This window comes from Anser cygnoides, chromosome 1 (genome assembly GCF_040182565.1).
Source record: "Anser cygnoides isolate HZ-2024a breed goose chromosome 1, Taihu_goose_T2T_genome, whole genome shotgun sequence".
Lineage (NCBI taxonomy): Eukaryota > Metazoa > Chordata > Aves > Anseriformes > Anatidae > Anser > Anser cygnoides.
In genome coordinates, this window is record NC_089873.1 from 72,022,501 (window position 1) to 72,039,085 (window position 16,585).

Below are 16,585 nucleotides of genomic sequence, written 5' to 3' on the forward strand. Positions count from 1 at the left end.
ACAGAGACCCATGGGAGCATTCTCCTACTGCTCATTCAGGTCTTCTGTTTCTCCTGTCCCTATCAGACAAGTCCTCCTGGAAGCATCTCCAGATCTCTGGCAACTTTATCTCTGGCATTACTATTAGCCACTGGTGCCACCCCACTCCCTGGCACTGTGTCTGGCACAGGTGGCCTGTGTCATGAGCACTAGGTCTGTGCTCCTGAAAAAGGTACGGAGCCATATGACAGGCAGCCTCTCATCCTGGCATCAATGTTTTTACCAGTGCAAAAATACTGTTACCATATGAACTGCCTGAGCACTGAGAAAGCAGCTTTCACAAGCTTTAATATCAAGAATTCATCTCCACATGAACTTTTCATATAGAAAAACAAACAAACTAACAAGCAAACAAAAACAAACCTTCAGCTTCTCCTAGGAAAACTGGCAGCAAGAGGTTGAGCTAAGCTGCTGTTGTTCTCACCAAAGCTGCTGGCACATTTTCCCTGTGGGGGAGAGGACACTTGGCAGGGAGAGGGTGAGAATTTTCAGAAGATGGGCAGAGAAATCAGCCAAGCGTGAGATCCACCACAGCTCATCTGTCAACACCCACCGTGACAAAACAGCCCGGTAAGCGCCGCGTTCCTCACATCAAGCAGAAGTGCATGCTGCATTGTGGGCAGGGCCCAGCATTGCCAAAAATGAATGTAAGCGTGTGGGAGAGAGCACATATATTTTTTTTACCAATGAATCAGGAAAGAGTCCAACCTAGCAGTGTCCGAGGACAGACGCAGTCCCCACTAAGGCAGGCAAGCAGCCTACAGAAGTATATTTCAAGCTTTTCACACTCTCCTTGCCCTACTCCAGTAGGTGGAACCTATTTTGACAGTAAGGTTGGACACAAGGTCAGTTCCTCTTCTCCTTGATCCCACTTTTCATGCCCCCACAGTCACACTGTGCAAAGATCTTGGTTCTGCCATTATTTTTAGATCAGTGCTAATCTGAAGTGATGGCCTTGCTGAAGAGTTTTACAGCCATTTCCCGACTCTGCAGATGCTGATGCGGTGAGGGTGTGCATCCAGGTAGCAGTGAGCACAAATCTGTCTCATATTTTTCTGCTTTCTGTCCCTGAACCAGAGCATGATTTGGGGTATAAATGGAACCTTCGGTCACTGTAAAGGCTCCTTGCCTCTGCCAACACAGAGCAAATGTACTCTTAGGGCTTAGGTGCATGAATAAATTATTGTGGCCTAGCAACTTGCCTCAAGTTAACAGAGCTACAGCCATTGCCTGAGTGTCAATCTTAACCCTCTGTAAATACATGACAAAAATTCATCAACTTAACTGTAGCAAGAAGGCTTTTCTCCCAGAACCTTTAACATCACAATAAGCACGTCTTGCCATCACAAGTGATGGCGCTGTCCCTTAAGAAGAGTCAGCCAATGTGCAGTATCTTGTGGCTTACAGGTGTCTTTCAACCCTGAATGATCATTGAATCATGCCCCATGGATTTGCTTTGGGCCAAGACTCAGGCCTTGCGCTGAAGCTCTGCAGGCAGAAGATTTAATCCAGATGTGAAGTGACAGAACTAGAAGCAATATATGGGCCCTGTTCTTGGCCTGATGAGTTACAGCCTGGCTCACCAAGTGCTAAGCCTGGTTAGTCTCTTACTTCCCTCAAGCACACAGCAGAAAAACCTTGTTGAGATTCATGCTCATGCAGTCACTGAATACAACACATATTCTTTACATGTGCTAGAACTTAAGAACATCTTCCTTTATTTGATTCTGTCCATATGTCCCGCTCCCATGACCTCACCCTGCAGTGCAGGCTAGTCTCCTGGATGCTGATATAAGATGCAATAATGTACGTCAACCTATGTTGTCAGTTCTGTCCAGAAGCTTTTACCATACATCACGCTGTGGCCATACTGGCACTGGAAGCTTTGTACCTGAATCAGCCTATGCACACCTCCAGTCACGCTGTCTTTAGCTAACTATGCTGCATAACAGGAATCCCCACCAGCAAGGTAGAGCTAGGGTTGCAGGCAGCAATGTATGAAATATGGGTATGAATCTCATGAGATTTATTCTATTCAAAATGTCTTATTCTCCTGATAGAGGAGGGGCAGGTGTTCTCTACTGGAATGCAGACAGTGAGGAAGAAAACACAACCTCAAGAAACGTCCAGGTTTTGCTCAACCTCAAGAGATGTCTGGGTTTGTCTCAGAAGTGCAGGTGGGAATAGGAAAGGCTTTGTAACAGGAGCAGGGCAAAGAGCTGAGCACTTTTATGAGTACTAGACCAGAGACAAGAGCTGGCAGGGAATCTGCGTGCTTTCAAAAGCACGTGTAGCCACATTCCTACCCTGGAAGTGCAAGTATTAAATGGCCTCAATATGTATGCAGTGATCCCTGTATAGCAAGAAACAGTTACAGGTTAAAAGGCTCTGTGCTCTTCTATAAAAGTATTATTGCCCTGAGAGCCTGTGCACATAAGGTAGTTGATCTGAATTAAGGCAAAGATGAATGTCACCTTCTAGCATCTTGCACCCAGACAAAAGCACCCCATCCTGATTCAATTTGCTCTCGCTTCTCATGTTGATTAAACTCCTTTAGATGAAGCATTCCTCTTCCAGTCTAGCAGCTATTCCCAAGAGATTCTTCAAAGAGGGAAGTCTAGGGAGTAAAAGACCAACATAATGCTTTTGAAATAATTCGCTGGGCCACAGCGTGACCAGCATTTTGCAGTGAGGAGAGGATGCAGAGAAGTAAAATACGTTGGATAAAAAAGCCACTCTGTTAGTGCTAGGGTAAGTGATGTTGAATGGTCTTTCTCTAGCTACCTTTTTGATCCTAAAACACAGTAGTTGGCAAAAAGTATTTGTTCTTTTGATTAAACACTAAAAAAGCCATTTATTGCATTCCTTTGTGAATCTAATTAATTTTTACTGCTCCAAATTGCAATGCAAACTATACTTCTAGACAAGACAGTAAACATGTAAACACATAGTAACTACGCCATGTAGGCTTTGTACAACAGCAGAGTAGATACGGCAGTGGTTTTATGTCATTCTTGAAGCTCTTGTAGCTTTATGTCATACTTCTCTGAGTAACAGATCTGTTTTGGAGAGTTAGCAAGTATATGTTTCCTTTACTATAAACCCAAAGAGATATTTGTAAAGATCGTGTATTTGGGCCTTCAAATCACAAAGTCAGGCCCATAAAATGGGAACTGTGGCACCAGGAAATTATTGTTTGATGATTATGAATCATTTCATATATACTGTTTTTTTTCCATGTAAATGCATAAAATTCTGGGTTTTAAACAGAAATACAGGGAGTCTTCACATCAGTTTTAAGAGTTTTCTCACTCTATAATATTCAAAAGAATAAGTGAGAATTTTGGCACTGCTGCATCAGTGCAGACTCACAATTACTAGAAAGTATCATTTCATTCAGATCAGTATTATTTTGGTTTAAATGGAGAATCAAACAAAAACATTTTTAAAAATAAAAATGCAATTGGGCCTTACATATTTACTACACGTAATTTTTACTTTTTATCTGTCCAAAAACTGCTTATTGACCTGAAAGGCCAGGGGAGACTAAAGAGCTCGTCACCATTTTTTACAGATCTGATATTTGCAAGCTGGACAGCTCATTGACACTTAAATCATATTTCACTTAGCAATGCAACAAGTAGGGGCATGAAAACTGGAGAATCACCATCTAACAAGATAAAGAACCTCTATTTGTATGCTAGACCAACACAGAGCGATGCATACTCTGGACTTTTCACATTCACATTGCCATTAGGTGCATTATCCATAACGCAGAAGTTTAAATCTCCGCTACAGAAAACAGACTTTCCCACAGAAATAGAAATAAAAATAAAAAATGTGTAGGGTCATAGACAGAAAGGTTCTTAGTGTCAAATCAGGACATGATTCTGGTCTCAGTACCACCTAGGAAAAACAGGATTAAACCCACAGACAGAATAAATAACCTTTAGTATAAAAGTAAGTCAGCTTCTGGTCCATTAGAAGGAAAAAATAATAATGCAGGAATCTCAGATCATACTGGCTAATCAGACAACCTTTGCTTTGAGAGAGAGAGAGAGAAAGAAAGAAAAAAAGAAAAGGTTCCAGCACAAGCATACAGTCTCTGGTGAGCGGTGGCACACAGCAAGGCTTCTCCCATTCTGGTTTTACTCTCCCTGTTAGCAAAGCTCAGACACAAGATAGGTGGATACATTTCTTGACATTCTCCTTTCTCTGCAGTCACCTACCAGGTAGCTCTCCACACACGCCTCTGAGGATGTTACGTACGTTCCCTGCTAGGGCGGCTGAATTGCATGTTTGCATATAACTTGCATTCCCCAATAAGCAAATGTTGGGCTGACTTTTATGCAAAATGCAACAGAAAAAAAAAAAAAAAGTACTAATTGAGTGCTACAATTCTATAACTATATAGAGACTTCCACTACTCTTCAATATTGATCAAGAAATTTCATCTGGTTATTATTCTACTGAGTGTAATTTGTGCAGCAAGAAGCTGGCTATTTTTAGCCAGCAGATACTTTTGCATGGCAAGGGAAATCAAGGAAGAAAATTAGCCCATAATGTTTTTTTCTATCTGGTTAATAGGCTCCACATGTATTATTCTATTACATATAATTCTAACATGTAATTTAGCAGGTTGTGCTGTCAGTGCATCCTGCCACTCTGCCAAAGAAAGCAGCCCGAATCCCCCACAGGCAGATGACAAAGGCAGGATATATCCAGGGGAGCAGATCCACCTGATGGAAAGGGCAGAAAGGGAAGCAGGGACTGCTTCAGAAACCAGGACTCTTCTGCCAGGCAAAGCTACTAAGGAAATAATAAGGGAAGGCAGCTAAGGATGAGGGGGAAAGAAAGACCAGGTGTGGCAGCACGAGAAGGGGCAGGGCATCATGTGGAGGCTTAAATGCACACCTTCCCTTCCAGGTGGCTGACAACCCGACCACCACAGCACCCACTTCTGGGTCTCATTCCTGATGTCCGCAAGTGCTATTTTGAGAGGAGGGACTTGTGCAAGGTTCCATGTTTAATACTGAAACAAAACCGGCTGTTACTAGCCTCAGAGTGCTTCAGCTAAGTGTTCAGCTGAGCATGAACTGTTTTCAGTTCCCAGATATTGCCTGCAGATGAAAGCCGCTAAATGAGGCAAACTGCTTTGGTAGCAGTGCTGGTGACTCACACATTGACCCATTTTCTGGTTCAAAGTCAGCAGCTGGGCACGGTGCGAGGTCGCTGCTGCAGGGGCAAAGATTTGGAAGAGAGACACCACGGGGTCCTGTCATAGACTGGCTGCCTCTGTGCAGAGTGGCTACATCTATGCAGATGTGCTGTGCTACTCTCGAATGCATCGTGCATTTTCAAGCATGCTGAATTTGTGCCTGCAGCATGGAGCTGATTGTACATCTAGTCTGTTCAAGTGAAGCACACAATGTTATATTAAGCTCAGCTAATGAACACAGGGTCTAAAAAGCTGGGGGAAAACATCTTCTCTAACCACATTAAACAGTTAGTACATCTTTTCCTCTTCCACATCTGACTGTATATTTGTATTGTGTTCTTGAAGATGATACAGAACAATGCAAGGAGCAAGATCCCAAATTCATCCAGTGCCTTTGTACCTCCAGGCTCCATTCTGAGTAGGCAGACAAGGAGAAAGCAGTTGGTGCAAAGCTAGATATAGGCAGAGCAAAAAACATCAGCAAAACACACACACAAAAAAAAACCACTACACACACTGCCCAGCAGCTGCATTACGGCACTTCCTCAGAAATCAAGAGGTCATTCTAGCATCCGTTCAAGTGAAAAACATTGTCTAGAAGGTAGGTGGATTACTGATCTTCTTAGCATTCATGATGATTTTGTAGTTAGCGATCAGAATCCATGTTGTGCTGCTTTGGAGGGGTAAGCACTGGGGGCTCCCAAGTTCAACTAATATAAATCTAATAGTGAGCAGTTTGGCAACTCAGAGAAGAATAATACCTTTAAACATAGATCTAATCTCTCTCTCTTTTTTTTTTTTTTTTTTGCCCTCATGCTCACAGACTTGTTGAATTTCACTAACCTGCCTCATAGCCATGAAGGCTATGAAAAAAATAAATTGCCAGGCAAGGCTATTTCTGTAAAGGTTATAAAAATGAAGACTGCAAGGATCTGGCATTGAAGGGAAAAGGAGAAGGGAGGTTATCACAAACTGAACCACCTACATTTAAAAAGGAAGAGGGTAAAAAGAAGGGATATTCAAGTCATTTGGTATTCTTCTCACCATTGCAAGCCAGCAGGTCATTTCAACAAGGGACACCTAAATTCAGAAACCTTTTTCTCAGGGTGACAGAGGGAAATGCTGATATCAAGGGCACAGGTAACTAGCAAGGCAATGACATGCAGGGACAGTATACACAGTTCAGAATAGACTCTTTAAGGTATACAGTGTCCAGCTGTTGATGAAAATAGTATGGTGTGCATAGCACAGCTGAAATGCTATCTTAGCTCCTGATCCTGGTGCTGGCAGTGGGCCCCATTTACACAGCAAGGACACCAGCTGTGGGCCTTTGGGCTGTCCCTCACTCAGCCCTTGTCTTATTTAACACCCCAGTACCCCGATAGCACCCACTCAAGGCACAGCACAGTCATCCTCAGACTATTTCACTCAGCTCTCTCCATCCACCCCCAAGCATAAGCAGCCGCAAGCAAAGCTCTCCACACACCTTCCCTTTCCTGTCACTCAAGCTGTGTCCCCCAAGGCAGATCCACATGATGCACCTCCTGACCTCCACCATGCCCACCCCTCCATCCTCAGTGACCCTTCTGGAGAGTAAGGGAAGGAAGGGATCCTTCCTTCTTCTCCCATAGCAGGCCTGTGGAAATAGAAATATTTCTCTCTGGATCTATTCCAGAAAGCAGCATTTTCCTCACCATGGAAGAGATGAGGAAGATTCACCATGAGGGGGCCCTAACCAGCTTGGTACAAGTCTTTTCACTGTGCTGATCTTTCCTTTGCCTTTAAATCCAGATCTCTCATCTTCCAAAATTGTGTCCAGAACCAGGAAGATTCAGCTTCTCCTATTCAAGAAAACAGTAAGAACAAAACTCCATTCAGACTGAGTGGGCTCAAAAGCATCTCAGCTAGTGAAGAACAAATTACCTTTGGGTAGAGTATGAACAGCACACAAGATGGGAAATACTTAGTATACTTAATACTTAGTGCTACAAAGATGGTGAAGGGTCTAGAGGTCAAGACATGTGAGGAGCAGCTGCAGTCCCTTGGTGTGTTCAGCCCAGAGCAGAGCAGGCTGAGGGGAGGCCTCATGGCGGCCTGCAGCTCCCTCACAAGGGGAGCGGAGAGGCAGGCGCTGAGCTCTGCTCTCTGGGGACAGCGACAGGACAGATTCACAGATTCACAGATTTCTCTAGGTTGGAAGAGACCTCAAGATCATCGAGTCCAACCTCCGACCTAACACTAAGTACTCCACTAAACCATATCCCTAAGCTCTACATCTAAACGTCTTTTAAAGACCTCCAGGGATGGTGACTCCACCACCTCCCTGGGCAGCCTGTTCCAATGCTTAATAACCCTTTCGGTAAAGAAGTACTTCCTAACATCCAACCTAAAACTCCCCTGTCGCAACTTTAGCCCATTCCCCCTCGTCCTGTCACCAGGCACGTGGGAGAATAGACCAACCCCCACCTCTCTACAGCCTCCTTTCAGGTAACTGTAGAGAGCGATGAGGTCGCCCCTGAGCCTCCTCTTCTCCAGGCTGAACAAGCCCAGCTCCCTCAGCTGCTCCTCGTAAGACTTGTTCTCCAGACCCCTCACCAGCTTGGTCGCCCTTCTCTGGACTCGCTCGAGCACGTCCATGTCCTTCCTGTAGCGAGGGGCCCAAAACTGAACACAGTACTCGAGGTGCGGCCTCACCAGAGCCGAGTACAGGGGCACAATCACTTCCCTCGACCTGCTGGCCACACTGCTTCTTATACAGGCCAGGATGCCGTTGGCCTTCTTGGCCACCTGAGCACACTGCTGGCTCATATTCAGCCGACTATCCACCAATACTCCCAGGTCCTTCTCGGCCAGGCAGCTTTCCAGCCACTCATCTCCCAGCCTGTAGCTCTGCTTGGGGTTGTTGCAGCCCAGGTGCAGGACCCGGCACTTGGCCTTGTTGAACTTCATGCAGTTGACCTCAGCCCATCGCTCCAGCCTATCCAGATCCTCCTGCAGAGCCTTCCTGCCCTCGAGCAGATCGACACACGCACTTAGCTTGGTGTCATCTGCAAACTTACTGAGGGTGCACTGGACGCCCTCATCCAGATCATCGATAAAGATATTAAAGAGGACCGGCCCCAGTACCGAGCCCTGGGGGACTCCACTAGTGACCGGCCTCCAACCAGATTTGACTCCATTCACCACAACTCTCTGGGCCCGGCCATCCAGCCAGTTTCTAACCCAGCAAAGCGTACGCCAGTCCAAGCCACGAGCAGCCAGTTTCTTGAGGAGAATGTTGTGGGGAACGGTGTCAAAAGCCTTACTTAGGTCAAGGTAGACCACGTCCACAGCCTTTCCCTCATCCACCAAGCGCGTCACTTGGTCATAGAAGGAGATCAGGTTCGTCAAGCAGGACCTGCCTTTCATAAACCCATGCTGACTGGGCCTGATCGCCTGCTTGCCCTGCAAGTGCCGCGTGATGACCCTCAAGATAATCTGCTCCATGAGCTTCCCCGGCACTGAGGTCAAACTGACAGGCCTATAGTTCCCCGGGTCTGCCCTCCGGCCCTTCTTATAGATGGGCGTCACATTGGCTAGCCGCCAGTCAACCGGGACCTCCCCCGATAGCCAGGACTGCCGATAAATGATGGAAAGCGGCTCGGCCAGCTCCTCCGCCAGTTCTCGCAGTACCCTCGGGTGGATCCCATCAGGCCCCATCGACTTGCGCACATCCAAGCTCCGTAGCAGGTCGCCAACCATTTCCTCATGGATAGCGAAGGACGGGAGGGAACGGCATGGAGCTGGGACAGGGAGGGTCAGGCTGGGTGTTAGGGAAAGGTTCTGCACCCAGAGGGTGGTCAGGCACTGGGACGGGCTTCCCAGGGCCGCGGTCACAGCACCAAGCCTGCTGGAGCTCAAGAAGCGTTTGGACAACACTGTCAGACATAGGGTCTGTTTTTTGGGTGGTCCTTTGGAGACCCAGGAGTTGGACTCAGCGATCCTAGTGGGTCCCTTCCAACACAGGATATTCTATGATTCCAGTATTTTTTATCATACTTTGCCACTTTTACAGTCATAGTCATGTAGTGACAGTGTATGTACTTCAATCTAAATACAGGGATGTTAACCCCAATGCTGCTAAAAAAAATCGATGAGAGCAGGATTTGGCTGTTAGCATCATGATCAATGAAGATGTAATTATTGTGAAAATATTACTCTCCTTTCTACCTCTCAGTATAAGAAACACCTCCTTTGTCCGACTACTTTAAAGATATATGTAAAGTCAAGTGAACAATGTCTGGTTTTGTTTTTGATTTTTGGTTGTTTGCTTACTTGTTTGTTTTTATAACTTCCACAACCAGGTAGTACAGCTCATTTCTGGAATCAATAGAGCATATTGCATTCACTGAGGTTGTGAATTTCACCAGCTTTGGTGAAACTGCACCTCAGTCTGTATCTGCAAGATGGACTTTATCTTTCAGAGGACAGAAATGCTCATCCTACTGTAGCTGGACCATTAATAAAAGTCTGTATGACACATAATGGCATCTGCTGTACCAGAAAATCTTATATTTCTGACCATTTCTCTGAAATCAGTGTATATTACCTAAAATTATCTTTCATTGATTTCACACACATTTATTAAATAAAACTTGTTGTCTTTTCTGTTTATGTAGAGCCTGAGCAAAGGACATGACTATGATGTTTGACCACAGTATGGATAACAACACTCCCTTTGTTTTCCCTACTTTCTTGCTCCTGCTGCAGAACAACAGCTACCCCGAGACCTTCATTCCTCCTGCTAGCCACGAGATGACAGAGTCACCCAAGGAACCCAGGTCAAGCAGGAACCATACCGTCTTGCAGTATGAACTGAGGCCAGGGGAAATCATAGCAGCCAGTATGGTTTTTGGAGTATTGTGGTTGCTTTCCATCTTCGGAAATTCCCTTGTTTGCTTAGTGATCCATAGGAGCAGGAGGACACAATCAACCACCAACTATTTTGTTGTCTCCATGGCTTGTGCAGACCTTCTCATCAGTGTTGGAAATGCACCATTTGTGCTACTTCAGTTTACTTCAGGCAGGTGGATGCTGGGGAATGTGATGTGCAAGCTCGTGAGGTATTTACAATATCTCACCCCTGGAGTCCAGATATACGTGCTCCTCTCCATATGTGTGGATCGATTCTACACTATTGTCTACCCCCTGAGCTTCAAAGTGTCAAGAGAGAAAGCCAAGAAAATGATTCTAGCATCTTGGATCTTTGATGCTGCATTTGCATCACCAGCTTTCTTTTTCTATGGCTCCAATGGGGATGACCATTGCAACTTCTTTCTCCCAAATTCTTGGGAAGGAGCCATCTACAGTATCATCCATCTCTTGGTGGTGTTTTTGATCCCATCCATCCTCATTATCCTATTCTATCAAAAGGTTATCAAGTACATTTGGAGAATAGGCACTGATGGCAGGACTGTCAGGAGGACAATGAATATTGTCCCAAGGACAAAAGTGAAAACCATCAAGATGTTTTTAATGTTAAATTTAGTGTTTCTCCTGTCATGGCTCCCTTTTTATGTGGTACAGCTGTGGCACCCACAGGAAACAGACTACAGAAAGTGTTCCTTGGTTTTCATGGCTATCACATTGATCTCTTTCAGTTCTTCAGCTTCTAAGCCAACCCTGTACTCAGTGTATAATGCGAACTTCAGAAGAGGGATGAAAGAAACTTTTTGCATGTCCTCCATGAAATGCTACAGAAGTAATGCATATACCATCACTACCAGTTCAAGGATTGCAAAAAAAAATTATGTTGGGATCTCAGAAATCCCAGCACCAGCCAAAACTGTAACCAAAGACTCAATCTATGATTCATTTGACAGAGAAGCAAAAGAAAAAAAGCTTGCCTGGCCTATTCATTCAAATCCTCCAAATACATTTGTCTAATGGGCTTAATTGCTTTGAAAGGTGATTATGTACCACAAGAACAAAGAGCTTTATCTCCTTTTTGAACCAATGTAAATTTACATATTTTTAACATGACTTTTAGGGAGGAAAAAAAAAAGATATTTTATTAAATGCATTGATTTTTGATGTATCCAGTCTACTTAATTTCAGCTACATTCTGCTTTTGGAAGTACTCTCCCTGAATCATGAGCATATTTGCTTTTTTACAAAAAAAAAAAAAAAAACTCTTACATATATAATCACTGTTTATTAGCCACCATGTATAAATGTATAAATCCACACAAAGCCATCTATATTTTCTTTTGTTATATCCTTATGAATACCGTTGCACTGGGGTTTTCCTTGTTCAGACCTTGTGAAAAGGATTTCTGTATGCGGACAATGCTGGCATAATGTTAAAACTATTGAAAACAGTCATAACATTCCCACTGCCTTTGTAGGGCCAGCGCTGGGTGCTTTTGCACATTCAGTGTTGTGCTTCCAGAGAGGTCCTGTGGTATGAACTGCCTGAGAAAAGTTCTGCCCTTTTTGTCTTGCCCTCACTGACTACTCTCTAGCTGCATCTACACCCAGCCTGATGTGTCTACCCAAAAGCCACGGTTGGGCACCACCTGGGAGAAGACCTGCTGGTTACCAGGGGCCAAGGTTATACCAGGCACCTAGGGAGTTGTCAAATCCATTGTTTCTCAGGTCCTGATCCCCTTCTTTGTGGCACAGCTGTGGCACCCATAGCAAATAGTGGTTTCCCAAACAAGAGCAGGAAAAGGAGCTCTGCAGTCCCTCTCCTGCTTGGAGGTCCCAAAGCCCAAAGGCAGCAGCCACAGCAGTATAGGAGGTATTGCCTGTTCCATTCTCACCACCAAAAATCACCAGGTGAAAGCCAAGTGCTGTGGGAAACTCCAAAGCTACACCCCCATCACTCAGCAACTGATTTTAATCTGGCACCAAAATATAAAAAACAAAATCCTGAAGCCAGCCTGGGAAGTGCTTGGCTGATAGCACAGCTTGCCCAGCCTAAGCTGAATAAATTGGTAGACATGTATACCTTGTGGACATGCATAACTTTGCTCCATTAACTTGAAGTGTTTACTCTGGAGGTGAATTTGGTTTGCTCCATCTGGGATACAGATCTACTCCTCTCTTTAGGATTAGGTAACAACACTCTTAGTTACCTGCCAAGATCTACAGGACTAGATCATTAAATCCACAGGAGAGGGATGAGAGATGTTTTTTTAAAAAACAGCCTGAAACAGGCAACCTTTACATCATGCCATTATCCAACTCATTAATAAGAACTGGACAGAGTCTGTGTGTGGAATATTTATTTATTTTCCTAATTCCTGTAGTACTGCCCAGAAGTATAGTAGCACGCCCTCAGAAAACACAGATAACTAGTTATCCCCAAAATGAGGTCAGCACAAGCAGCCATCTGGTGAATTCCCATCTCTTTGCTAGATCAGGGCACTCACTTTCCCTCACCCAGGGAAGCTTCCCTTTTGTCTTATAACATCGACAGGAGAGCCCTCTTGGCTTCAAACCAGAGGTCCTCTCAGCCCAGTATCCCATTGCTGAGCATAGGCACCATGGGTGCTTGAGGACAGAGGACGGAAAGCAAGGAAGCTACAGAAGTCTCCCGAGACTTCCACCCAGCATCCAGCAGTCTCTGCCAAGAGTTAGCACCCATCACAGGGTAGCTGCCCAGAAGTGGTGCTGTTCAGTAAATTCTGAGCTGGTCCAGAATGGACCTAGCCAGAGTCCCAAAGATGGGAGGAGGAGACCCATCCTATGGTTTCTCAGGCCCAATCTGAGCTGCTTTCAGGAGAGTTTTGCCTGAGAATCAAGGATTTGACCTCTTTTCAGTTAAGGATCTCAAGCACTCTTTTTTCTATTTTCTACTTTTCCTCAGGACTAGCTCTGACAATGTCAGCAGACGGGATCTCTGCCCACTTTCTGTGTCAGTCTTGTTTTGTAAACTTGTCATGCTTTATCTTATTTCTTTTCCATACTGAGGAGTTTCATCCCACATCCCATCCCACAGACCAGGCTCTTGAAGCATCCTAATGGAACAGCTAGGGCATGGCCAAGCATCCCGAAGTCCAGACTACCAAAAGGCATTTCAAACTCAAGTCATCCTAAAAACATTGTGAACACTTTGATCTTAGGCTGGCAGCAGCCAGCTCTGGAGGCACTGTACAGCATGCAGATGTCAGATATCCCTCCACATACTTGTATTTCAAAATCTCATGCCCCCTGATATACATTTGAAAGATACATCCTCAGTCGCAAACTCTTCAGAGAAGAATTACCTTTTTCTTCTGCCTTCAGAGCAATTATGGCACAGCTGGGTCTTGCTCATGTCTGAGGCCAGAAAGTCCTGTAGTATCAAAAGTTAGTACAAGAGCAGCAAGTACTACAGGGTATATAACCACACTTGAGTATCTCCCTTTCCCATCAGCAGGGAGCAGAAGCACACGTGGTTGAGCCCAAAGTGACTGAAAAGTCTGAAGAGACTCTGATGCTTTCAAAGTGGGTGGGGAAACTCCTTTGTTGAGTAATATTCCTGCATTTATGTTAGAAAACTTCCTTCTTCCTCTACCCCGCTAACTGTGGTTATAAGAACCCTTACTGTCTGTAGGAACACTTCCTGTATATATTTCACAAATTCAGAAATCCCCATTAAATAAGGATGAGATACTTCTCATCAAAGTCATTAACAAAAATCCCCATGAACTGGGAGGGGAGAGAGCCTTTAAAATGAGACAAGACCATTATTCTCTGTGTGGTTCATATTCCAGGCAAGCTGCTTGTCCCTGAAACATCAGCACATGCTTGTCTCTGTCACTTAATTACCGCTGGCATGGTAAAATCAGATCTAGGGTCTCCAGGATGCCTAAGCAGGCCAAGTCAATCTTACAATGCTAATTTCAATGTTGGGTTTTGAGAGTTCAGCCGAGTGGTTGCTCTGTTGGGTACCAGTTTCATTAAAGACATCGGGCCAAACAGAATCAGCATGACTCGCCGAGGCGACCGGCTCCGGGGCAGACGCGTGCTGCAGCGGAGCGCGGGATCGGGACAGGCAGGGCTATTTTTCGGGCATCGAGCCTACGTGAGGGAGCCGCCAGGCACCGGCAGCCCTCGTGAGGGAGGCTGACGAGGCGTAGGCGGGGCCAGCAGCGTCAGCGTCAGCTCCTCCCCCCGGCCGTTCAAAGGCGGCCCTTAGGGAGCGCGAGCGACCAGGAGCGCGGCGACCAGGGCCGGCAAACAGGGAGTGACGCGGTGGGAGTGACGCGGCAGTTAGCGAGGCAGTTGGCGCGGGCAGGGCGGGCAGGCAGGGCGGAGCGCTCACACCCGCCCATAGGGACAACTCCTCTAACGGCACTCTCCCGTCAGCTGGGCTGCGATGGTCTCCACCAGGCACGGTGCTTTCTCTAGGAAGTCAGTGCACACCCAGACCGACTGCCCGTCCAAACATGCGGCAGTTCAGGTCTCCGGATGCGGGGAGTGTCTGAGCCTCTTGCTGCCATCGGCGGGGGGCAGAGAGACTGCTTGCGTGAGGTGCGAGCAGGTGGACGACCTGGTCCGCATGGTGGCAGAGCTCAAGGAGGAGGTGCAGAGGCTGAGGGATATCAGGGAGTGCGAGCGGGAGATAGACTGGTGGAGCGACTCCCTGCAGGACCGGAGGGAGAGGGACCAGGGTGAGACGCCCCAAAGGGGGGTGGACCCCCTGCCCTGTCGCCATCGGGCAGAGGGAGGGGACCTGCGAGTTGAGGAGGAATGGAGACAGGTCCCTGCTCGACCTCGCAGGAGATGCCCTCCCCTTCCGGCGCCGCCTTCCCAGGTGCCCTTGAGCAATAGGTTTGAGGCCCTGGAGCTGGAGGGACCGGTGGGTGAGGATGAGGTAGGAAGCCTACCCGGGAGGATGCCTGAGGTGAGGAAGTTGACTCCACGCCTCAGGACTGCCTCCACCAAGAAAGAAAGAAGGGTGATTGTTGTGGGCGACTCCCTCCTCAGGGGAACGGAGGGCCCTATTTGTCGGCCTGACCCCACACATAGGGAAGTCTGCTGCCTCCCTGGGGCCAGGGTCAGAGACGTTACCAGGAAGCTTCCAAACCTGGTTCGCCCCTCTGACTATTACCCGCTTTTGATAGTCCAGGCTGGCAGCGATGATGTTGAAAAGAGAAGCCTCAGGGCCATCAAACAGGACTATAGGGGGCTGGGACGATTAGTGGAGGGAGCGGGAGTGCAGGTGGTGTTCTCGTCCATCCCTACGGGGGAAGGGAGAGGCACGGAGAGGACATGGAAAGCTCATGTGGTTAATAGGTGGCTCAGAGGCTGGTGCCAGCATAGAAATTTTGGGTTTTTTCACCATGGGGAGCTTTACTCGGCACCCGGCCTGATGGCCCCAGATGGGTCTCTATCTCCAAGGGGAAAACGGATCCTAGGCCAGGAGCTGGCGGGGCTCATAGAGAGAGCTTTAAACTAGGTAAGAAGGGGGACGGGGCTCAAACAAGGCTTGTCGGAGCTGTGCCGGGGGAAACAATGGCTAGGCCGGGGAAGAAGGCGATGGCCCAGCTGAAGTGCATCTACACTAATGCACGCAGCATGGGTAACAAACAGGAGGAGCTGGAAGCCATTGTGCAGCAGGCAGGCTACGACTTGGTTGCCATCACGGAGACGTGGTGGGACCGCTCCCATGACTGGAGTGCTGCAATGCCTGGCTATCGGCTCTTCAGGAGGGACAGGCAGCACAGAAGGGGAGGTGGCGTGGCTCTCTACATTAGAGAATCTTTCGATGTTGTAGAACTCCAGGCTGGGAATGATAAGGTTGAATCCCTGTGGGTTAGGATCCGCGGGAAGGCCGGCAAGGCTAGCATCCTGGTGGGGGTCTGTTATAGACCGCCGAACCAGGATGAGGAGACGGATGAGGAGTTTTATAGGCAACTGACAGAAGTTGCAAAATCGTCGGCGCTTGTCCTCGTGGGGGACTTCAACTTCCCGGACATATCCTGGAAACACAACACGGCACAGAGAAAGCAGTCTAGGAGGTTTCTGGAGAGCGTGGGAGATAGCTTCCTGACGCAGCTGGTCAGTGAACCTACCAGGGGTGGTGCCCCGCTAGACCTTCTCTTCACAAACAGAGAAGGACTGGTGGGAGATGTGGTGGTCGGAAGCTGTCTGGGGCAGAGTGACCACGAAATGGTAGAGTTCTCTATTCTTGGCGAGGCCAGGAAGGGGACCAGTAAAACTGCTGTCTTGGACTTCCGGAGGGCTGACTTTGAGCTGCTCAGGACGCTGGTTGGCCGAGTCCCTTGGGAGGCGGTTCTGAAGGGCAGAGGAGTCCAGGAAGGCTGGGCGCTCCTCAAGAAGGAAATCGTGATGGCA

The 16,585-nt window shown here is 47.1% G+C and overlaps 1 protein-coding gene across 4 annotated transcripts in view; it reads left to right on the forward strand.

Annotated features, from left to right (window-relative positions):
- Positions 1 to 11,498, forward strand: part of GPR19 (G protein-coupled receptor 19) — a 13,596-nt gene extending 2,098 nt beyond the window's left edge. The window contains exons 2-3 of one of the 4 annotated variants that reach the window (XM_013172856.3): positions 7,049 to 7,113; positions 10,007 to 11,498. In XM_013172856.3, coding sequence (XP_013028310.3) covers positions 7,049 to 7,113; positions 10,007 to 11,182 — 1,241 coding nt within the window. In that variant the 3' untranslated portion in view covers positions 11,183 to 11,498. Of the gene's footprint in view, positions 1 to 7,048; positions 7,114 to 9,915 lie in introns of those variants that run through there. The other 3 variants (XM_013172854.3, XM_013172853.3, XM_013172855.3) reach the window with 3 other exon arrangements.
- The last annotated feature ends 5,087 nt before the right edge of the window (positions 11,499 to 16,585 follow it).